The sequence below is a fragment of the Mus musculus genome, chromosome 7, assembly GCF_000001635.26.
Source record: "Mus musculus strain C57BL/6J chromosome 7, GRCm38.p6 C57BL/6J".
NCBI lineage: Eukaryota > Metazoa > Chordata > Mammalia > Rodentia > Muridae > Mus > Mus musculus.
In genome coordinates, this window is record NC_000073.6 from 43,824,131 (window position 1) to 43,848,271 (window position 24,141).

Below are 24,141 nucleotides of genomic sequence, written 5' to 3' on the forward strand. Positions count from 1 at the left end.
AGAGGGAGCAACAGAGAGAAAGTCTGAGACAGACACAGAGAACAGAAGGGAGAAAACCAAACAAAGGCTTGCGAGATACAAATAACAGCAAGTACATTGAGATGGGGGGCAGGCAGAGGCATGAGACCAGAGAACGGGAAAGTGGGCAAACTTGGAGGATGGGTGTCCAGATGCGGGACTCAGCAGGGCTGGACCCAGCAGGGCTGTCACTCACACTGATACAAAGAGAAGTCATTGCGATAGCCTCCCGCCCATCTTCCTGGGAGCATGGCACCAGGTTTCCGGGGAACAGACAATGACCGATTGTTGGAAGTCTCTTTCCCCATATTGCTCATGCCGCTTCCCAGCCTGGGTTAGGGGCGGGGGACAGTTTAGTGAAACATCCTTTCTCAATAGTTGGGTGTCAGCTCCCACTCTCCTTGGGACACGGAGGTCTTCAGCACCCACAGAGGGACTTACAGGTAGGTGAGTCAGCCCTGACCCCACTGAACCTGGGCAGCTGGTTCCAGGGCCTCAGAGATACAAACCCAGGAGAAGAAGCTGCAGGATCCCCAGAGGATATAGGTGGGGTACCTGTGGAGGCCGGGGCACCACTGGCTAACCTGGGAACGGGGCATTTAGTCCTCAGTCTTATTATGTCACAAATCCTACAAATCCAAAAGCAAGAATGAGCTCCCTAAAGGGATCTGCAATCCTATAGGTGGAACAACAATATGAACTAACCAGTACCCCGGAGCTCTTGACTCTAGCTGCATATGTATCAAAAGATGGCCTAGTCGGCCATCACTGGGAAGAGAGGCCCATTGGACTTGCAAACTTTATATGCCCCAGTACAGGGGAATGTCAGGGCCAAAAAGTGGGAGTGGGTGGGTAGGGGAGGGGGGGAGGGTATGGGGGACTTTTGGGATAGCATTGGAAATGTAATTGAGAAAAATATGTAATAAAAAAATATATATAAAAGAATGAGCTCCAATCTCTCTCTACCTCAGTTCTAAAGGTTTCAGCCCAACCCTCCTATTTATGTCCAGCCTTTCTCCTTCAGATCCAGGCGAACAGACCCATTTCTTCCCTCAAAATTCAGAGATCTGGGGTCACTGTGTTCCAGAGTGGGTCACTGGCTTCCCTGTAGCTATCTGGTCAAGGGTCACCAGAAGCAGAGCTGTGGGGCAGAAGGAATGCATGTGGGCGGCTTAGGTGAAGAAAAGGGCGTGACTGGCTTCCTCCTGGCTCAGAGACTAGAAGAGAGAGGGGTTAAAAAGGAGCTGGGAGACTCTGAGAACAGAGTCCGCCTCTCTCTGGGAGGCCACAGAGCCAGGAGGGTTTCTGGAGACAGTCTGCTACTTGGGACCCAGCATCCAAGTGCCCCATATTTCATGCAGGTCGGATCATAAGGCAGCCTTCTGTCAGTCTGCTCTGCCCCTTCCCTCGAGGAGCGCCCTGCCTTGCTGACTTTCTCTGCCTCTGGCTTCCTGTGATAGGTGGTGTCATTCCCCTCCAACCTGAGTGCTGGCAGGTACACTGCTGGCCACCAGCAGGTGAGTGAAGGGTAAGGATGTAGGCAAGGTGCAAAAGGAAAGTCCCACAGAGGAAGAATGTCAGGGACCCCTTGGACTAACATCTCTGAGAGTAGAAAGGGACACCAGAGCCCAGGGCTGGGTTTCTTCCCTAAAGCCACTAGAACCAAGGACATGGTTGGTCCCCACACTGTCTTGCATTTGCTCTCAGGGACCCTCAGATTCAAGGTGCAGGCTGGGAAATGAGGAACCAGGAAGTGAGAAGGGGGGCATGTGCAGAGATAGAACAAAGGCAGGAGAGCAGGACAAGACAGTAAAGATGGAGAGGGTGAGGAAGGAGCAGGGTGGGGTTCCTGAGATGTGAACAGAGGCTGAGATATGACTAATGGAATCGTTGGCTTACCCTCTCAAGATGCCCATGAAGATGCTGACAATGAAGATGCTGGCCCTGTGCTTGGTTCTTGCTAAATCAGGTGATTTAAGGACCATAGAAGGGGGAGGGGCTGGTAGATAGATTGGCTCTGTTGACAGACGGTGGTTTAGGACAGGACTATGCAGCTTTGAGATGAGGAAAGCCCTGAGGGGGCTGGCTAAGGACAAGTCTGGAGGTGGGTTGGAGGATAAAGCGTGCTTACGTCTTTGAGGATGGAGATAGCTGGGCGTGGTGGCACACACCTTTGATCCCAGCACTAGGAAGGCAGAGGCAGGTGATCTCTGAGTTTGAGTCCAACCTGGTCTACAGCGTGATTTCCAGGCCAGTCTGGAATACACCAAGAAACTCAGTATCAAAAAGGGGAAGGGAGGCTGGAGAGATGGCTCAGATGACTGCTCTTCCTGAGGTCCTGAGTTCAGTTCCCAGCAACCACATGGTGGCTCACAACCATTTTACAATAAGGTCTGTTGCCCTCTTCTTGCATGCAGGCATATGTGCAAGAAAAACATTGTATACATAATAAATAAATAAATAAATAAATAAATAAATAAATAAATAAATAAATAAATCTACAAAAACCTCAGAGGGTAGAGGTAGAGTCGAGGAAGAGAAGGTAGATGTAGAGGTGACAGTGAGATTAGGGACCCATTTGATTACAGTTCATTTCAGAAGGATCTAGGCTCTTGGAGCTCTTCTCTGACTCAGCCCCTTCCTCCCTCAGCCTGGTCGGAGGAACAGGAGAAGGTGGTTCATGGAGGCCCGTGTTTGAAGGACTCCCACCCTTTCCAGGCTGCCCTCTACACCTCAGGTCACTTGCTGTGTGGTGGGGTCCTCATTGACCCACAGTGGGTGCTGACAGCTGCCCACTGCAAAAAACCGTGAGTTTCCTTGGTCTTTAAGAAGCTGATGTAAGGGGGTCCAAAGGGTGCCTTGTAGACTTCAGAAGGGGGGCAGACCTGAGCATCCATCATTCTGTGAACAGTTCTCTTCAGCCAGGTATCCATAGGTTCCGGGACCCTGAAGGTATCTCAAGCCCTTAAAAAAGTAATGCAACATTTGCGTATAACCTATGGATATCTTTGCATGAACTCTAAGTTATATCTCTAGAGCACCTGTCAACGCAGGGGGAACAATTGCTCTGGGTACCACCTCCAGCATCTCCTAAATTGGGCCGGGCATTCAGCACTATAGTCTTAGTGATCGAGAGATGGAGGCGGGAGAATCAAAAGCACAAGCTGAGCCTCAGCTGCACAGGAAGCTTGAGGCCAGCTTGGGTTGCAAGAGACTCCCTCAAAAAATGGGGGCCAAAATGATAGCTCAGTGATCAACTTGCTTCACAATCATTGGGACTGAAGTTCAAATCCAAGCATTGGTGTCACAAGCCAGATAACCCCTGCAAAGTGCTTGTAACTCCAACTCAGAAGGTTCCAAAGCCTTCTTCTGGGTTCTGCACATGCATGGCTTTGCAAAACACACACACACACACACACACACACACACACACACACACTCAAATCATTTTTTTAAGGTGGGAGAGATGGGTCAACTGTTAAAAGCACATACTGCTCTTGCAGACAGGATCTAAGTTCAGTTTCCAGCACCCCTACAGCAAGTCCGAACTGTCTGTAACTCCAGCGTCAGAAGAGCTAATACCCTTTCTGTCCTTCATGGGCACCTGCACTCAAATGTAGATACCCTATCCACACATATATTTAAATACAAAAGTAAATAGTAAGTAAAATTATCTTTAAATGTTGACTTTATTATTCGTGTTGTGTGGGTGTGCACGTGCCACAGTGCACCTGTGCAGTTCCCAGGACAACTCTGTAGAGTCAGGTCCTCTCTGTCCACATTCATGCAGGTAGTGAGGCATGAGCTCAGCGTACTGGGCTTGTGAGGCAGTCCCTTTGCCTGCTGACCCATCTTGCCAGCTCCTCCTCTCTTGTTGCTTGTCTTTGAGTCAGGGTCTCTCTGGGTTGCCCTATTGGCTTGGAATACACTCTATAGACCAGGTTGGCCTAGAACTCATAGGAATTCCTCCAGTGTCTGCCTCCAGAGTGCTAGGACTAAAAGTGTGCACCACCACGCTCTGGTGCTGCCCCAACATTTTTAACCTGTGGTCAATTGAATCTGCGAAAGGAGAACCTGAAACTATGTCGGTTGGCTGTCAAGTTGCGTAGTAGAAAAGTTAGAAAGGCAAAAATCTAGAAGAATGAGATTGCCTTTTACTGAGCTGGGGAAGATCAAGGGAGGAGGGAAGAGGGGAGGAGGAGGGTAGGTGCTCTCTCTGGGGGCTTCTGGCGAAGCCCAGGGACTGGAGGTGAGTCCTAGCTGTCTTCTTCCCAGGAATCTGCAGGTGATCTTGGGGAAACACAACCTACGGCAAACAGAGACTTTCCAAAGGCAAATCTCAGTGGACAGGACTATTGTCCATCCCCGCTACAACCCTGAAACCCACGACAATGACATCATGATGGTGCATCTGAAAAATCCAGTCAAATTCTCTAAAAAGATCCAGCCTCTGCCCTTGAAGAATGACTGCTCTGAGGAGAATCCCAACTGCCAGATCCTGGGCTGGGGCAAGATGGAAAATGGTCAGTGAGGGGAGATGGTTGGGAGTGATCAAAGGGACCAAAGGGAGAGGGTCTAGTGATGGAGGTGGGATGGTAAATAGTGAAGGTGGGAAAGAAGATGGTGGGCCACAAGGAGATGCTGATGGAGAGGATCAGTAGGTCACTCTGTTTATGGATAAAAGACAGATGGAGAGAGGAGAAGGTTGAGGAGTTGGACCAAATGTGGATAGGCTACAAAATGAAGGGTCAATGAGAAGTGAGAACTCATGGGGGAGGTTATGATTAGTGAGGAAGTCAGACCGAGAATGATGGGGAAAGGGGCCATTTGGGAGACAGTGACAAGGAAAGCGATCCTAAGCATGAAAGAGAAACAAAATGGGAATCCGCTGGAAAGAAATGGGGGTGAGGGGGAAGGGCAGTGAAGACAGCTGGTGAAGGCACGATGGGAAGGGGATGTGTAAGCCTGGCCCATCTTCCACCTCCTAGGTGACTTCCCAGATACCATTCAGTGTGCTGATGTCCATCTGGTGCCCCGGGAGCAGTGTGAGCGTGCCTACCCTGGCAAGATCACCCAGAGCATGGTGTGCGCAGGCGACATGAAAGAAGGCAACGATTCCTGTCAGGTAAGACCGAGACCAGAGATCTGAAATCAACCACACACAGGAAGACAGAGACACAAACCAAAGCAGAGCTGAACAGAGATTGAGAAAGTCAGCCTGAGAGGACACTGGAGGACAAAACAGAAGAGAATCCACCTCACACGTGTAAAGACAGATAAGGAAGAAGCAGGGCAGCTCGGGGCTGAGAGGTTGGCTCAATCAGTAAGATACTCACCATGCAAGTATGGAGACCCGAGTTGTAGGGCATGGTGAATGGCATATGCTTGTTATCCTAGTGCTTGAGGACAGAGGCAGGCATATCTCTTGGGTTCATTGGCCAGCCAGAGTAACCTAATGGGTGAGCCCAGGTCAGTGAGAAACCCTGTCTCTAAAGACTGTACAGCGAGTGACTCCTAAGGGAGGATGCCTGTGACTGCTGGTCTCCACCTGCGCATATACATATCTGCACACACACACACACACACACACACACACACACACACATACACACAACACACGACACCCAGCAGAAAGAAGAAGTTTAGATGCAAAGTCAGGGACACCAAGAGCCAGAGAGATGCTAAAATGGCTAGCCAAATATGGGTGAACCTAGCAAACCTGAAAGTTTAAGGAACAATCTCAATAAATGGCCACCTTGGTGGGAGTTTTGAACAACCGGGGAGATCCAAGGGCCAGAAAGATGCTACAGAGAGCTATCCTTCCTCAGAGCTGCAGCCGTGAAACCCACCTGGAAATAGCTAAGCTTCAGATGAGGGGCCTTCCAGCTGCAAAGAGGGATTCTATGCCCATCCCTCAACACGTGCAACTGAGCTCCTCTGGAACTCATTCACAAGCCTTGTCTTGTCCCCAGACTCACAACAATTCTCCTGCATCCGCCTGTGGGATACTGGAATAACAGGCATGCGCCACCACACCGCTCTAATCTTCAGTACCTTACCTGGAACCTCTCTACCTGTCATCCTTCCAGACTCCTTTTTATGCCAGAATGACTCTAGACCGTGGAGGGCCAACATCAACCTACCAAGAAAGCAAGGGTGGGGTTATGGGAGAGGCCAAGAAAGTGAGTTAGTGGCTTGGGAGCAAAGCAGCTAGGCATGGCTGGCCTGGGATCAAGGGATGGAGAGCACTGAAAGTTTGTTGCCTTCTTCTTGAGTCCCTGCCTTCATAGCCTCCTCTGCTGAGCTTAGCACTTTTGTCTCTACGCCCCCCCCCCTTCTCCATTGATAACCTTTACTTTTATGGACCTTGATGTCCCTCTCCGTACTGTGACACTCTCCCTGCAGTGATGATCATAAACATGTATCCATCCCAGACAGAGAAGCAATAACAAACCAATGAATGACACCAAAGTCCAACTTGGTGAACCAATGAGCTTCATAGGGGTTACTCTAAGGAGTATGGGTGAGGGGTTACTTACAGGAGCAGAAATGACTCATGGGCAACTGCATCACCAAAAGCTCACCCCCGCATGGGTGACAGCTCATCAAAGCCAGAATGGGGAGCACACACACTGCACAGCCTGCAGGCAGCTCAACAGGTCGGAAAGTGTCTCCCTTTGGCAGCTGAGGTAGTCAGAGTCTCTTCTTGGCAGTTCATCTTGTCTGAGAGACTCTTGGTAGTCCTTACTGCTTATATATACTTGGGGAAGGAGGGACCTAGTGCATCTGCTCAGCTCCAGTTCCTTCCTGAAGCATTTGAGTTGTTTGCTTATTGAGCTTAAGGATCTTTGCCGTGGGGTGCAAAGTTTCAACTCCCTTAGAACACGTTATGTCTTAACAATCTTCTCTCCTGAATGGATGGCTTTTCTAAGCACCCTCTCTCTCTCACCTATACCACGGTGGAACTTGGTATCCTGGAGCACCTCATCTGTCTCTGGCTTTTCCTGGGAATTAAGCCCAGGATCTTATGCTATGCGTGCTCAGCAAGCGCTCTATTGGTGAACTAGAGCCCCATTCCTCTTTTACTTTGAGAAAGGGTCTTCCTACATAGCACAAGCTAGCCTTAAGCTTGCAATCTTCCATGGCATCCTGAATAGGTAGGTCAGATGACAGGCATGACCACCAATCCAGCCTTTCCTCCATCTCCAAGTATCTCTGACTCTCTAATTTCTGCCCCCCACCCACCCACCCACCACCACTTCTCTTCCTACTCTTGCTTCTCCCCCTCCTCCTCCTCATTCTATGTGAGTTTCTGACGTTTCTCTTTCTCTTCCACACAGGGTGATTCTGGAGGTCCCCTAGTATGTGGGGGTCGCCTCCGAGGGCTCGTGTCATGGGGTGACATGCCCTGTGGATCAAAGGAGAAGCCAGGAGTTTACACCGATGTCTGCACTCATATCAGATGGATCCAAAACATCCTCAGAAACAAGTGGCTGTGACATGAGACATCCAGTTCTCCCCCACGACGCCTCTGACCCTCGCTGGCTCCATACTCTCTCTCCCTGAAGCCCTGCCCTGCTCTCAGAGCCTTCAGATGTCCAGCTCTGACCCTGGTACTTAATAAATGTAGTGACACAGAGCACAGAACACTGCTAAATCTACTTTGCTCAATCGTTGCATCCCCAGGGAGACTGGAGGATACAGGCTACAATCCTACTCTATGGGTGTGGTTAGCAGATGGAATCGCAGTGTGCCCACTAACAGTCTGGGTACCCTTGGGAAGTGCTTTTCTTTAGAGTGTGAATGCTCTCATCTGTAAAATTGGGATACTAACGGAGCTGGAGAAATGCTCAGTGGCTAACAGCACTTATAGCAAGAATAAGGAGTAAGTGTTCATTTACTTCTACCAGTAAAAGGTGCACAGTGGGTGCTTTTCTTTAGTCCATTTCTGCTTCTTAGAATTTTTGCTGCTGCTAAAGTGACTAAGGTAACAAACACCATCTTGTCTCAACTCCGTGACAGCTTAGACTCCGCTACCCACATCCTCCAACAACAGCCCAGCATGGAAGGCATTGAGTTTTTGAAGGCAAAAAAAAACAAACAAAAAAAAAACCCACACACAAACATATCTGTATCAGCTGAGAGTGAGTATAACCTCGCAACACTTTTGACAAAATATAGTCATTGTTTCAGACACACAACAATTAATTTAGATTTATGCCTTTTGGTTATTTTAGTTTATGTTTAGTTTGAATAAAATATTAAGCATTTTGGTGAATACGTCTGGAAGATGGTCAGGCTCATGGAAATTCCAGATGTGTTGCCAAGCTGGGCATTGCATGGTGGCACACACCTTTGATCCCAGCACTCAGGAGGCAGAGGTAGGTGGATCTCTGTCTGAGGTTACCCTGGTCTACAAGTGAGTTCCAGGACAGCCTGGACTGCATAACAAACAAAGGTGAGAGGATTGTAAGGTTGTGGTAGAAGTGAGAGTGATGGCAGACAGGTATCATAAAGGACCTCAGATACAAGCATCTGAGGCGAGCACTTTCTCCTGGAGGTCATAGGAAGACACGGAAAGTTTGAGAGCAGCCATATGTGCAGTGAGACGAAGGGAAGAGAACATAACTGTGGGGTGTGGGAGGCGTTTTGGATGGTGGTGCAGGGAGGGGAGAGGTGGACCTGGGGCTGGGGCAGGGTTGGAGAAAAGTGGCTGGGTGTGGAGGCTGGGTGGGTGGCACTAGCAATGAGGGAACATCGTGGGTGTGAGAGTCTCTGGAGACCACGTCAGACACTGAAGGCTGGGATCCGAGGCAGAAGTTCGTGGCATGCCTGTTGACATCCGATGAACGGCCAGACAGGGGAACCGGGCTTGACTGAGAGAAAGGAACAGTTCAGAGCTAAGAGGTAGAACTTTCTTTATGCAGCTAAGAATGGCCTTGAGCTTCTCATCCTCTTGGCTCCGCCCACTGAGTGCTCAGATTGCAAGCTTGCAGTGCAATGCTCAGTTTTACGTGCGGTGCTGGGAAGTGAACCTGGAACTTTGTACATGCTGAGCAAGCCTCTGCTAGAGCTTCAACCTAAGATCCAGTGAAAGACTGACTTTATAGTCAAGTCGCAGTGGGGAACAGGAGAGCTGACATGGTGAGTGGATGGGAAGATGAACTTGTGACAGCCAGGCAGTCTCAAGCAGCACACTCCAACTATTAGGAGCAGCAAATGCAGTCATACAACTGACCAGAGTCACCAAGAAAAAAATCCAGAAAATATGTGTCCCGGTCCCTGAGTCGGGAGCTGTCTTTCCAAGGTGGATAACAGGTACGATGAAAGTAGCCTGATCCAGCCACACAGGCTTCTCACCACATGGCTTAGTTAGGATTACTGTTGCTGTGATGAAACCCTATGAGCGAGGCAGCTGATTTAAAAAGCATTTAACTGGGAGCTCTCTGACAGCTTCACACAATGACTCAATGACCATCAAGGCAGGGAGCAGGGTGGGAGGCCGGCAGGCCTGGCGCTGGAGCAGAAGCTGAGAGCTTACAGTGGGGCGCAAGAGTGAGCGTGGCATGGGCTTTTGAAACTTCAAAAGGAACAGAAAGCATCCACAGTCTGGGTCCAGCTGCTTTCTACACTGAAAGCATCTTTCAACACATCAAGTGAGTGTGGAAAGGTTTAGGATTGGCTCCTGGGTGTATACTGCTTTTTAAGTAGAATCTCTACACATTTGATATTTACTCATACGACAAAAAAGATCTCTCTCTCTCTCCCCCCCGCCCGCCCCCCCATGTGTGTGTGTGTGTGTGTGTGTGTGTGTGTGTACTGGCTGGTTTTGTGTCAACTTGACACAAGCTGGAGTTATCACAGAGAAAGGAGCTTCAGTTGAGGAAACAACTCCATGAGATCCAACTGTAAGGCATTTTCTCAATTAGTGACCAAGAGGGAAAGGCCCCTTGTGGGTGGAGCCATCTTTGGGCTGGTAGTCTTGGGTTCTATAATAGAGCAGGCTGAGCAAGCGAGGGGAAGCAAGCCAGTAAGTAATATCCCTCCATGGCCTCTGCATCAGCTCCTGCTTTCTGACCTGTTTGAGTTTCAGTCCTGACTTCCTTTGGTGATGATCAGCAACATGGAAATGTAAGCTGAATAAACCCTTTCCTCCTCAACTTGCTTCTTGGTCATGATGTTTATGCAGGAATAAAAACCCTGACTAAGATACTCTGTGATTTTGTGTGTGTGTATCTGTGTGTGTGTATCTGTGTATCTCTGTGTATGTATCTGTGTGTGTGAGCATGCCTATGGGTGTAAATTCAGGTGAATATGTGCCAAGGCTCTCTTGTGAAGGTCAGAGGACAACTCAGGGGTCACTTCTCTTCCACCTTGCTTGAAACTAGGTCTCTTCTTCACCACTATGTTGCCAGATGGGCTGAGCATTGAGTTTCTGTGGATTCTCTTGCTTCTGTCTCTCATACAGGCGTGCTGAAATTATGAGATATGCTGCTATATTTACTCAGATTCTGTGGGTTTGAATTCAGTCTTATACTTGTATAGCAAGTGTTCTACCCCCTGGGCCATCTCCCACAACCTAAATAAGTCTCTTTTGTTTTCTTTTCCTTGTGGTGCTGGGGGTGGACCATCCAATGTCAAGCCTGGTGGGAAAGCACGCTACACCAAGCCATCCCCCACTTTCCTCTTAATACATGATTTTTGAGTTTGTAACTACAAACATCAAGTTTATAATACAGTATTGGGATATTTGAAAGAATGCAGGAGCAGTAATATTTTCAATCATAACATGCTTGAATAAGAAACCTTACAAAATATCTGAATTTTTGGTCTGAAAACTAAATGACTTCCATAGAGAGTGTGTTCTTTTCAGGTATGAGATTTAAAATGTTTGAAAGTGTCTCCTTAACTTAGTTTGTAAATGGGACAAAATAGTATTGTAATGATCTCATAAACACGACTCTGAAGAAACCTCCAGAAGACTCACAACTGGTCAAAATGCAGAGAATACTCAATGGTACAATGCACATCCATCAACAAAACTTCTGTATCACAAAAAAAAAAAAATAATCACCCAATTCTCAAAGAACTTACTGAAGAGGGGGAAGAAATATCTCAAGAGGCAGAAACTGCAGAGGAGTACTTTTAAACAGTGTGTTCTAGGCATGTCGTGGTCGCTGCACTGATGAATGTGAGTGTAGCTGTGGTGACCCTGTATTGGGCCTGTACAAGATCAAGCCCATCGATCTTACATCATGGATAGGAGGGACATTCACAAGCCCTAGCTCTAGTAGAGGCACGGTTAGCAGTTTGTAGCTGCTGAGGGAGAAAGAGCTAGGTTGTGGTGGGGGACAGTCCCTAGCACATTGCCTGTGCTCCAATGGATGGCCCCATACCATGTACATGCGGGCAGCACTGATTGAACTCAGTGGATTATTAAAAGCAAACAATAACTCCCTGATCAACCAGAAGCCACTGTAACCCCAGGAAGGCTGCTTGCCTGAAGTCTTCCCCCATTCTCTTGGTACTCACAGGCTTGACACTATTCCCAATGTCCCCCTACCCTCTTCATCACCATGTCCCAGCCCCCAACTCATGAGGAGACCCCTGCTCCACCAGAGGCCACACTGGCTATCAGAACTCCAGGCAGACCACCCACCCGTGTGACTTCTCTCACTCTCTCGATGCCCTCTTACTATCCCCAATCCCACCTCTCCCCATCATCGTGTCCCAGCTGCCAACTTGGGTGGAGAGACCCTGCTTGACTGGAAGCCAGGTTGGCTGCCTGGCCAATGGACCTCCTCAATTCTCTTCCCCCTCCACCTTATCCCCAGTTCCCCTCCCCCTCCTCATTGTGTCCTAGCCCCCAACTGAGGTGGAGACCCCTTGTTCAATCACAAGCCACATCAGCCAGAATGCCAGAAAAGAAACAGAAACCAAGGAACAAACAGCCACCTAAAAAAGACAAACTTAGAAATTAGCACCTAGTCCTAAAATCAGCCCAACCCCAGATGACTAGATGTCAGTGTTACGAACACAATCAATAAGAGGTAGGGCAATATGTCTCCATCAGAACACAGCTATCCTACTACAGCAACCTCTAAATATTCCAACACGGCTGAAGCACAAGAAGAAGACCTTAAAACCAACTTTATGAAGATGATAGGTATCCTTAAAGAGGAAATGAAGAAATCCCTTAAAGAAATCCAGGAAAACACAAAGAAAAAAATAGAAAGAAATGAATAAATCCCTTAAAGAATGTCAAGAAAAAACAAACAAATAGTTGAAGGAAATGAATGAAACAGTTCAAGACCTAAAAATAGAAATAAAAGCAATAAAGAAGACAAAAATTGAGGAAATTCTGGAAATGAAAAATTTTGAAATTCAAACAGGAACTACAGGGGCAGACTTTGCCAATGGAATACAGGAGTTGGAAGAGAGAATCTTAAATATCGAAGATATGATAGAAGAAATAGATACACCAGTCAAATGAAATGCTAAATTTAGAAAAGACCTGACACAAACTATCCAGAATATATGGGACTCTACAAAGAGACCAAATCTAAGAATAATAGGAATAGGAGAATCCCAGCTCAAAGGCCCAAAACATATTTTCAACAAAACCTTAGTTAAATTTTTTCCTAACATAAGGAATGCCTATAAAAGTACAAGAGGCTTACAGAACACCAAAATAGATTAGACCAGAAGAGAAAGTCTCCTCACAACATAATAACCAAGCCACTAAACATATAGAACAAAGAAAGAATATTAAAAGCTACAAGATAAAAAATAGCAAGAACATACAAAGGCATATATGTTAGAATTAGACCTTACTTCTCAATTTAGACTCCAAAAGCCATAAGGGCCTGGACAGATATCCTGCAGACTCTATGGGACCATAGATGCCAACCCAGACTATAACACCCAGAAAAACTTTCAATCGCCATAGATGGAGAAAACAAGGCATTCCATAATAAAATTCAGCCCTACAGAAGATACTAGAAGGAAAACTACAACCCAAGGAGGTTAACTATACCTATGAAAATACACAAAGCTTAACAGGAATTAATAATCATTGATCATTGACGTTCCTCAATATCAGTTGACTGATCTCCCCAATAAAAAGGCAGACCAACAGTGTAGATGCTAAAACAGAATCCATCTTTCTGCTGTATACAAGAAATACATCTCAGTATCAAAGAGATATTACCTCAGAGTAAAGGGTTGGGAAAAGTTTCCAAGCAAACAGACCTAAGACGAAAGTTGGTGTAACCATTCTAATATCTACCAAAACAGACTTCAAACTAAAATTAATCAAAAGAGACAGGAAAAAACTTTATATTCATCAAAGGAAAAATAAACCAAGACGATGTTTCAAATCTTAAAATCTATACCCTAAACACAAGGGCACCAACGTATGTAAGAGAAACAGTACTAAGACTTAAATCTCTCATTGACACTCACACATTAATGGTGAAAGACTTCAATACCCCACTCTCTAATGGACAGGCCATACAGCCAAAAATTAAAGTGAGAAATATTGTAGCTAATAGATGTTATAATCCAAATGGCCCTAACAAATACCAAACATAAAAGAATATGCCTTCTTCTTAGGAGAACTTTCCCCAAAATTGATCACATATTTAGTCACAAAGCAAGTCTCAACAGACCCACGAAGATTGAAATAAACCTCTGCATCCTATCAGACTGCTACAGATTAAAGCTGGATTTTACCAACAGAAACAACTGAAGGCCTAGAAACTCATGGAAACTCAACAACTCCTTACTGAATGAAAACTGGATCAAGACAGAAATAAAGAAATAAATAAATTAAAGACTTTGTAGAATCTAATGAAAATGAATAAACAGTCTACCCAAACACAGGAGACACAATGAAAGCAGTGCTAAGAGGAAAGTCCATAGCACTAAGTAGCTACATGTAAATAAATAAATAAATAAATAAATAAATAAATAAATAAATAAATAAATAAAATGAGAGGGCTCTCATACTAGAGACTTAGCAGCACACCTAAAGCTCTAGAATAAAAAGAGGTAAGCATACCTGAGAGGAGTAGATGGCGGGAAATAATCAAACTGAGGGCTGAAATCAATAAAATAGATGCAAAGAGAACAATACAAAGAATCAATGAAACAAAGAGTTGGTTCTTTGGGAAAATCAACAAGATAGACAAACCCCTATCTAAGTTAAATTAAAAATGGAGAATTCAAGTTAATAAAATCAGAAACAAAAGAGGAAAAAACAGCAGACACCAAGGAAATGCAAAGAATCACTTTTATGATTAAAAACCTGTTTTCCACAAAATTAGAAAATCTTTAAGAATAACTTTCTTGATAGATACCACTTACCAAAGTTAAATCAATTCCAAATATACAATTTAAATAGACCTATAACCCCCAAAGAAATAGAAGTCATTAAAAGACCCAAACAGCTTAAAAAAAAAAAAAAAAAAAAAAAAAAAAAAAAAAAAAAAAGCTCCTTGAAGGCCAGAGTTTTTAGTGCAGAATTCTACCATATGTTCAAAGAAGAGCTAATGCCAATACTCTTCAAATTACTCCACAAAAAAGGAACAGAAGGAACATTACAAAATTCACTTTATGAGGCCACAATCACCTTGATACCTGAACCACACAAAGATTCAACAAAAAAAGAGAATTACAGACCAATTTCTCTTATGAACATAGATGCCAAAATACTCAATAAAATATTTGCAAACCAAATCTAAGAACACATCAAAAAGATCATCCACCACGACCAAGTAGGCGTCAACCCAAAGATGCAGGGTTGAGTCAACATACAAGAATCAGTCAATATTATAGATCATAAAAACAAACTGAAAGAAAAATATGATGATCTCATTAGATATCAAAGACAGCCTTTGACAAAATCCAAAACACCCTTCATGATAAAAGTATTGGAGAGATTAGGGATACAAAGAACATACCAGACATAATGGAGGCAATTTACAGCAAGCCTATAGGCAACATCAAACTAACTGGAGAGAAACACCAAGCAATTCCACTAAAATCAGTGACAAGACAAGGCTGCCCAGTCTCCTTATATTTATTCAATGCCGTACTTGAAGTTCTAGTTAGAGCAGTAAGACAACTAAGAGATCAAGAAGATACAAGGTAGAAAGAAGTCAAATATTGTCATTTGCAGATGATATAATAATACACATAAGCGACCCCAATAATTCTACCAGAGAACTTCTCGTACAGCTGATAGACACCATCAATGAAGTGGCTGGATAGAAGATTAACTAACAAAAATAAAATAAAATAAAATAAAATAAAATAAGTAAATAAATAAAAATTAAAATTAAACACAAAATGGTAGCCCACATATATACAAACAATAAATGGGCTGAACAAGAAATTAAGGAAACAACATCTTTCACAATAACCACAAATAATATAAAATATCTTGGGGTGACTCTAACCAAGCAAGTGAAAGATCTGTATGACAAGAACTTCAAGTCTCTGAAGAAAGAAATTGAAGACGTTTTCAGAAGATGGAAAGATCTTCCATGTTCATGGGTCATTAGGATTTAACATAGTAGAAATGGCCATATTACCAAAAGCAATCTTCAGATTCAACACAATCCCCATCAAAATTCCAACACAATTCTTTATAGACCTTGGAAGAACAATATTCAACTTCATATGGAAAAACAAAAAACCTAGGATACCTAAAGCAATCCTGTACAGTAAAGGAACTTCCAGAGGTAGCACCATCCCCAATTTCAAGCTGTACTCCAGAGCTACAGTAACAACCACTGCATGGTATTGGCATAAAAACAGACAGGATGATCAATGCAATCAAATAGAAGACTCAGACACAAATCCATACACCTACAAACACCTGAGTTTTGACAAAGAAAGCCAACATTATGTAACGAGAGGGAAAAGCATCTTCAACAAATGGTGCTAGTCTGTGCATAAAGGGATGCAAATAGATCTAAGTCTATTGCCTTTTGCAAAACTTAAGTCCATGTGTATCAAAGACCTCAACATAAAACTGGATACTCTGAATTTGATAAAAGAGAAAGTGAGGAATAGCTTTGAACACATTGCTACAGGAGACAATTTTCTGAACAGAACACCAATGGCTTTCATTGAAATGTGGTGGTTCACACATATAATCCTAGCCAAAAATTAAAGGTCAGCCTTGTCTACAGCATGAAGTTTTATCTCAGAGAACACAAACAGGAGCTGAGGAGACCACTCAGCGGGTGAAACACTTGCTGTTGAGCCTAATGACCTCAGGTCAGTCTCTGAGAGCCATGTAACGAACAGAGAGACCCCAACTCCTGCAGGTTGTCCTCTGACCTCCACTTGAGTATGGCGCGCACACACCCCCCCCACCAAATAAAATACATAAAATGATACATAAAGTAGTAAATAAATATAATATAAAGCAATTTTAAAAGTAAAACATTTAACAACTGCAAGCTGAACTTAAAAGGACCATATAAGTGAGAGAAAACAGAGAAATAAGCAGCTGATTTTATAGCCATTTAATTGCATTAAACTTCAAGGTGGGTTTTGTTGTTTGGCTTTTTTTTTTCCTCCTATGCAGTAGAGCCCACTCCAGGCTCTGACCCCTCTGTTGGCATCTGCACATCTTCGTGTGGAGAAAGTTCATGTCTGACACAAGGCTCACAGATCTGGGCTCCTGCTCCCCTGAGGGAGACCTGAAGAATCAGAGTGGGCATGTTGACAGAAGGAGCAGCCAGGATGCAGAAGAGGGCAAGTGGGGTTGCCAGGAGGTAAAGATCAGACAGGGAGGGGTGCCACTCTACTCCCCATCCAATGCCCCATTTCCCAAAGCGCTTGGAGCCACCCACCACTGGTCCTGGCTCTTGGCCTCTTTTCCATTAACAGGTTGCCCTGCCCAATTGTGTCATCCATGTCTGGCTGTGCAGGCTGGACCTGGGCACCTAGTGGGGGCAGCCTGCTTCCCTAGCTCTTGCTGACCCTTGGCCTAGGACCTTCCCATAGGTGGTGGGAATTGATCCTGGGGTTTCTTCTACTGATGGCTTTGTCTCACCTGCCCGAATGACAGGGAGAGGTATAGGGAGACAGAAAGGAACAGAGAACCAATATTCAGAGACATAAACATGAGGGAGATGAAGATGAGAGAGACGGAGAGACAAGACAGATGGGGAGACAGAGGGATAAAGACAGGGAAAAGCACAGACACACACAGAAAAAGAGAGAGACATAAGGAGAAAAGGGGGGCAGTACAGAGACCAAGAAAGTCAGTGACAGAGAGACAGATACATAGGAGGCAAGGGCAGAGAAACACACAAAAGCAGACAGACACGGGGACAGAGAGATGGGGAGAAACACACTGACAGAGAGACTCATTGACAGACTCTGAAAGGTCCATAAGGGTAGACAGCTAGATCACAGGTAGAAGAATTTTACAAACAGAGCTGGATGAATGAGAAAGGAGACGGCGGAGTTGTAATGAATGAGTGAATGTGACTCGGGGAGAAAAAGGAACATTAGAAATCCTTGCTCGGGAAGAGTGCCTGGGAGCTGGTGAGGTGCCAGGCATGAGGAGGGCCCAGCCTGATCTGAGGACCCCTCCCCATCCTTGGGGCCAGGGAGGGAGGGAGTGGCGCTCAACACTGGGTGGGGGGTAGAGGGGAGGAGAGGCAGGAAGAGTGAGTGCTGGGGCCCAGACTGACAGGAACCTCACTACCTGGGAATGTGCCCCAGGGACCAGTGGGTGGTTATATCACCAGGTGCCAGAGCAGAGGAGGAGGTGGTGGCTGGAAGGCTCAGGCCAGCTTGAGAAGTCTGAAGCTATATTGGGAGCCAGACCCCACCACCCACCGCTCAGGGAACAGGGGCAAAGTGGCAGGGGAGGCCCGGGCAGGGTCTCAGCAGGTAAGGAAAGAGAGGGAACCTGATTTGGCTCTGTCTTATCTTGGATTCACCCCACCCGCCTGCCTCTCTTTGCTGTCCACACTTACAGGGACTGTAAGATGCTGATAGTCCCTCCCCTCCACTGCCGGTCCCTGAGTGCTAATGGTGAGGCAGAGATGGTGATGAAAGTGGAACACACTCCCAGAACCACCTAGGCCTCTCCAGAACCACTTAGCCTCGACCTTTATTTCTTACCAGGTGCAGCGGTCATGGCGAGGACCGGACACCCCTGGAAATGGGCAATGGCTACCCTGATCACAACCCTGGTTCTGGGGGTCTCAGGTAACCAGGGGTCCCCTAAGTGTGTGGGGAGGACTGCCTTTGTGGAGTACTGGGTGTGTCTCTAGGACCAGGTGAATGTGTGTCTGTGCCTCTGTGGTTACACAATTAAATGTAGGCCCCATGGCTGTTTATGTATTGCGGAGAAGGAAAGAGCTTTTATGTTTTTCATTTATTACTATTTTTAAGACAGAGTCTTGCTGTGTAGCCCAGGCTGGTCTAGAACTCACTATTTAGACCAAACTGGCCTTGAACTTGTGGCTAATTCTCTTATATTTGCCTCCTGAGAGGTAGAATTGTAGTTGTGTGCCATTGTATGTTTTCGCTGTTATTGGTTTGTTTGTTTTTTTAATCTATCTTATGTATGTATTTGTAAAGATATTTTGCACTATGCATATGCCAGTGCCCAAGGAGGCCAGAATAGGCTTCAGTTGGACCTGCAGTTGCAGCTGATTGTGAGCTGTCATGTGAACACTGGGAATCACACCCAGGTCCACTGCAAGAGCAGTCAGTGCTCTTAATTGCTGAGTCATCTCTCCAGACCCCTTATTTTTAATTCTTGATACGAATCTCATTTTTTTTTTTAGCCCAGGCTACCCTAAAACCTGTTCTATAGCCCAGGTTCTATAAACTATAGTTCTATAGTACTAGGGCTCTCCTAGTACTCACTGTGAAGCCCTGGCTGGGTTTGAATTATAGGCAATCCTCCTGCTTCAGCTTCCCAAGTTTGAAGATTACAAGTGTGAGCGATTCTGCTTGACTTGTGTGTGTCCTTGTCCCCTGTCAAGAGACTGCACAGCAGATGGTACCGACCCTCTGAGACTTTGTGTGTAGTTGGGTGTCCATGCATTTCAGGTCATTTTGGCACTGCAATTGTGTGGGTGTGCGGCGCATTCCAGGTTGGTGCAGATGTTACTGCACATTTGGCCCCTTGTGTCTGCTGCACCCCAGGGTCTATGTCTGGAATGCAGTGCAGCTCAGCTCTTGACCGTGAAAGCGCATGACCCTCGTGTTTGCAGATAGCCCTTTCCAAGTGCATAGCTGTGTCTGTGACTGTAGTTGTGATCCTATGACAGTTCGAGGTTTACATTTGGGGGGGGGCTGTGTGTTTGGGGACCTGCAAATGCCACTGGATGTGTTCTCATGCCACTGTATCTGGGGTTCCTGACCCTGCCTAGAGAAACTGAGAAGTGACTGACCATAGCTACTGAGATGGTTTTCTTGCACTGTGCCATGCTGGAAATTGAGATACAGATGTCCTTTAAGTGTGCCATGTCCGCAGGCCTGTGTACAGAAGTGTGTGTGGTATTCCCATCCACACACGCCGGCCTGTCGCTCGGGTGGTCAGGTGGATGAGCTCCTGAGAGACCACCTGTCACGTGGGAGCAGGTGCGTTTGGACACAATGCGTGTGCTCTTGGAATGTGCCCGTGGGTGCAGACAGCACTGAAGCGTCCCTTCTCTGGGCAGTTAGCAGGACCGTGAACAGTGACTAGCCCGTGGGGAGTGAGGGGTGGGGACAGAGTGCATACAGATCTGTGTGAGAATTCAGAAAGTGAGCTTTACTGTGCCTTTCCAGAGTCCTGTCCCCCACCCCAAGCTCCACCCAAGGGCTCTGACCCCTCCCACTCTTCTCACCAAATCCCTAGGCCAGGCTTCAGCCCAGAGCCTAACCCTTTTCACTAGGCTCCACCCACTTGCTATAAGTGGTTCCAGAGTTTAGCTCCACCTCCCTTTCCAAAGTCAGGTTTTTTTTTCTTTTTATTAGGTATCTTCCTCATTTACATTTCCAATGCTATCCCAAAAGTCCCCCATACCCTCCCCCCCAATCCCCTACCCACCCACTCCCACTTTTTGGCCCTGGCGGTCCCCTGTACTGGGGCATATAAAGTTTGCAAGTCCAATGGGCCTCTCTTTCCAGTGATGGCCGACTAGGCCATCTTTTGATACATATGCAGCTAGAGTTAAGAGCTCCGGGGTATTGGTTAGTTCATAATGTTGTTCTACTTATAGGGTTGCAGATTCCTTTAGCTCCTTGGGTACTTTCTCCAGCTCCTCCATTGGGGGCCCTGTGATCCATCCAATAGCTGACTATGAGCACAAAGTCAGGGTTCTTTGTGAGACTTGTCACCCCAATTGACCTTGTCTCATGTCTCCATAGACTAATTCCAAGTCCCCAGCCTCTCAGGTCTTAAACTTGACATCTTGGTGCCCCAGTCTCCAGAATAGATGGGGTGACCGGCTTATGATACTGGTCTTGGCTTCTGACTCCACATCTGAAAGTTAGGTCTCAATGCTCAAGCCTGGTTTACCCTTAAGGGTCTGCCCCAGGGTGCCCTCCTTCTCTCCAGGTTTTACCAGGAGATGTCAGGAATCCCTGGGGCTCACAAAGTCCTGGAAGCCCACTGGAGCCAGGATTCTCTGTCCTAAATCCCAACTTGCTGGTTGAGTTGTGGTTTTGGCTCGTTCTACAAGCTCCCTCCCTGTGGTCCTGGCTCTGCCTACACAGTTCTGACCCCACCCCTATAGATCTGGCCACACCTGACTGCCCTGATCCCATCTTTCACTCCTAGCCTCACCCCTACAGCTCTCTTTATAATCCTAGATCTCCGATAATCTCTTCCCTCCCTTCCACAGTCCTGGTCCTGACTCCTATCTAAAAGCCTGGAATATATCAAGTCAGACGGTTGGTCCCAGTTTCTGACTGTAAGAGCACTCCTGAGCCTAAGCCCCTTTCTGAACCCCACCTCTAGACCAATCCTTCACCCATTCTCTATTCTCAGAGCCTGTTCTTGCTGGGGATGTTTCCTCTTGTGACAACCCCTCTGGAACCGAACCCTCTGGGACCAACAGAGACCTCAGCACGGATTCCAAGTCTGGGGAGGACACCCGTTCAGATAGCAGCTCTCGAATTGTGAATGGGTCAGACTGCCAAAAGGATGCACAGCCATGGCAGGGCGCCCTGCTTCTGGGGCCCAACAAGCTGTACTGTGGGGCTGTGCTGATCAGCCCACAGTGGCTGCTCACAGCAGCACACTGCAGAAAGCCGTGAGTGTGCCTGGAGAAGAGAGGGTGGAAGAAAGCTGGGGACATGGGGGCAGGAGAGAACAGAACTGGAGAAGGTGTTGGGAAGGATGGCTGGATGGCTGGATGATGGGTGGGTGAATGGATGAGTCAATGGGTAGATGAATGGATGGGTGGGTGGATGGATGGATGGATGGATGGGTTGGTGCATGGGTGGGTGGGGGGATAAGTGGATGGATGAATAGAGAGATAGATAGGTAGGTAGGTAGGTAGGTAGATAGATAGATAGATAGATAGATAGATAGATAGATAGATGAGTGGGAGGATTCATGGATAGATGGGAATTTAGAAGAAAGGTGGAAAGATGGATGGACAGAATGATAGATGAGGACAACAGCATGGGGAAGAGCTGATCTCAACACTGGTGAGAGTTGATCTGGGCATGGGAGGTAAGGGTAGGTGAAATTACAAATTAAAAGGAACAGAGACAAAAAAGATTGTGATAGAGATAAGAAAAATGAATTAGGACAGACAGAGGCAGAGGCGATAAAGATTATATAAAGACACATGCATGGTTTGGTATGGAGCTGGAATTAGGATCTATAAAGATGGGGTTGGGAAGGGGCTGGGTGTAGGACTTAGATTGGAGATTGGGATGGTTAGAGTCAAGAAAGGGATTGAACCTGGCTGGTTTTGGAGATGGGGATAGATAGTTGAATGGAGGTTGAGAGACACACACATGGTTTTGGGTAGGGAAAAGAGTAGTGTTGGGATTGGGCACACATTGATGGCCTAGGGTGAGGTGAATTTAGGATTGGCTCTAGAATGGAGATTAGTGGGAATTGTGATGGGTGGAGAGAGAGGCGGAGTTGACAGAGTTGGGACCAGGAATGGATATAAGACAAAAGGAGTAGCTGGGCTAGTTTGTGGAGTGAGGGATGGCTAAGCACTTTTGGGTTGATTTGTTGTTTTATCATTATTTTGATGTTTTTGAGAAAAGGACTCATGTCCTGGATGACCTCAAACTAGCTATGCAGCCAAGGATTATCTTGAACTCTCAGTCTTTCGGCCTTTATCTCCTAAGATCTGAGATTGTAAGCCTGTGCTTCCACGCACTGCTGGAATGGTTACATTGGGTGCTGAGGATGGCTTGATTATAGACAACACATAGTTAGACTTGAGGTTGAAAAACGCTCATGCTGACTGTTCCTGAGGGTACACACTTAGGTTGCAGTTGGTGTGAAAGATGGGATGCAGATAGGCAGGGAGCTGGGAGCAGGATGGAGGTGCACACAGGACAGAAACTGATAAAGTTAGGTGTTGAGTTAGGGTTGATGATGGTGTGGCGCTGGGTTTTAAATGGGGGAGGGAGGAGTTGGGGTTGAGTCCAGGGTTGAGTTGTGGATGAGGATGGGAAGGAGTGAGGTCGGGGGGGGGGGGGATTAAGTTGAGTTGAAGATGAGTGGAATTGCGGTTGAGGATGGCTTAGAGTGGGAAGCCATTGAGACTGCCTTTGATAGGGGGACAGAGTTCTGGGCTGGGCTGGGACTGACCATTCATTGCCTTATCCCTCAGAGTGTTCAGAATCCGTCTGGGCCACCATTCCATGTCACCTGTCTATGAGTCTGGGCAGCAGATGTTCCAGGGAATCAAATCCATCCCCCACCCCGGTTACTCCCACCCTGGCCACTCCAATGACCTCATGCTCATCAAAATGAACAGAAAAATCCGTGACTCTCACTCAGTGAAGCCCGTCGAAATTGCTTGTGACTGTGCCACCGAGGGGACTAGGTGCATGGTGTCTGGCTGGGGGACAACGAGCAGCAGCCACAGTAAGTATCCTGGTTCCTCCTAGTCCCTGCTCTTCTGGCAGAATCTCCCCACGTAGCACAGGTTACCCGGAACTAGCCCAGACTAAAACTGTGTATGCTCCTGTCACAGCCTGCCTAGGTCTTGGGCAGCAAGTTTGCACCGCCATGCTTGGCTATGTTCTCTCTTGTCCTCTGCCCATCCTGATTCTCTTGCTTAACAGATAACTTCCCGAAAGTCCTCCAGTGCCTGAATATTACTGTGCTCAGTGAGGAGAGGTGTAAAAACTCCTACCCAGGACAGATAGACAAGACCATGTTCTGCGCAGGTGATGAAGAGGGCAGGGACTCCTGCCAGGTAAGGGCTGGATGCAACTCCACTTATCCAGAAATTTACATTTATTTTATTTATGCACATATATCATAGTGTGTGTGTGTGTGTGTGTGTGTGTGTGTGTGTGTGTGTGTGCAGGTCAGAGGACAACACATGGAAGTTAGTTCTCTTCTTCCACTATGTGGGTTCCAGGGATTGGACTCAGGCCACCAGGCTTGGCAGCAAGCAGCTTTACCACTGACCCCTCGCAGTACCTCAAGAGCCATCCTGATTAGCGCTACTTTTCTAAGCACTGGAACTTGTATTTTCACAGAGCTCCTGTTCCAGGGCACTGTTCTATATGATGCTTACACAGATTGAGCATCCTCATTTTGTTTTCAGTTTTCATATAGGCAATTTTTGAAAAACAAAAAGAAGTGGGGCGTGGATCGTCATCTCAGATATGTGGGAGGCTGAGTTAGGAAGAACGAAACCAAGGGCCAGCCTGGGACAGAGTAAGTCCAAGGTTGGCCTGGGTGACGTTATCTCAAAGTAAGTAAAAAATGAGTTTGGGGGTGTAGTTAAGTGGTAGAGCCCCTCCCTAGAGTCCCCCAGTGATGACCTGTGGGCATGGCTCAGTGGTAGAGTGCCTGCCTAGAGTCCCCAGTGAGGGACTGGGGGTGTGAGTCAGTGGTAGAGTACTTTCAAGACATGCTACAAGGCTTGAGTTCTAGCCCCGGCC

General features: G+C 46.6%; 2 protein-coding genes across 9 annotated transcripts in view; both read left to right on the top strand.

Annotated features, from left to right (window-relative positions):
• The first annotated feature begins 307 nt into the window (after nt 1-307).
• Nucleotides 308-7,897, top strand: Klk6 (kallikrein related-peptidase 6). Of its 5 annotated transcripts, none has more exons than XM_030242237.1 (7): nt 308-465; nt 1,479-1,535; nt 1,927-1,987; nt 2,669-2,825; nt 4,294-4,541; nt 5,007-5,143; nt 7,359-7,665. In XM_030242237.1, exons 3-7 carry the CDS (start codon nt 1,927-1,929, stop codon nt 7,515-7,517), a joined length of 762 nt encoding a protein of 253 aa, XP_030098097.1. In that variant the 5' UTR covers nt 308-465; nt 1,479-1,535; the 3' UTR covers nt 7,518-7,665. The 5 variants fall into 5 exon arrangements, with proteins under 5 accessions (XP_030098097.1, NP_001158168.1, NP_001158169.1 ...); NM_001164696.1 differs by having other exon boundaries at nt 414-465; nt 1,380-1,535; nt 7,359-7,897; NM_001164697.1 differs by having other exon boundaries at nt 414-461; nt 1,380-1,535; nt 7,359-7,897.
• Nucleotides 7,898-10,026: 2,129 nt separating this feature from the next.
• Nucleotides 10,027-24,141, top strand: part of Klk5 (kallikrein related-peptidase 5) — a 17,025-nt gene continuing 2,910 nt past the window's right edge. The window contains exons 1-5 of one of the 4 annotated variants that reach the window (XM_006541152.2): nt 10,027-10,048; nt 18,175-18,258; nt 21,038-21,302; nt 22,854-23,110; nt 23,311-23,444. In XM_006541152.2, the coding sequence (XP_006541215.1) occupies nt 18,186-18,258; nt 21,038-21,302; nt 22,854-23,110; nt 23,311-23,444 (729 nt within the window). In that variant the 5' untranslated portion in view covers nt 10,027-10,048; nt 18,175-18,185. Of the gene's footprint in view, nt 10,049-17,791; nt 17,938-18,063; nt 18,082-18,138; nt 18,259-21,037; nt 21,303-22,853; nt 23,111-23,310; nt 23,445-24,141 lie in introns of those variants that run through there. The other 3 variants (XM_006541150.1, XM_006541151.3, NM_026806.2) reach the window with 3 other exon arrangements.

What these genes read in the sequence shown, in the direction of transcription:
- Klk6 (XM_030242237.1), top strand. Translation starts at nt 1,927, where the DNA reads ATGCCCATGAAGATGCTGACAATGAAGATGCTGGCCCTGTGCTTGGTT. An exon ending in CTTGGTTCTTGCTAAATCAG is followed by an intron (nt 1,988 to 2,668) that starts GTGATTTAAGGA and finishes TTCCTCCCTCAG; the next exon opens with CCTGGTCGGAGGAACAGGAG. An exon ending in CTGGGGCAAGATGGAAAATG is followed by an intron (nt 4,542 to 5,006) that starts GTCAGTGAGGGG and finishes TCCACCTCCTAG; the next exon opens with GTGACTTCCCAGATACCATT.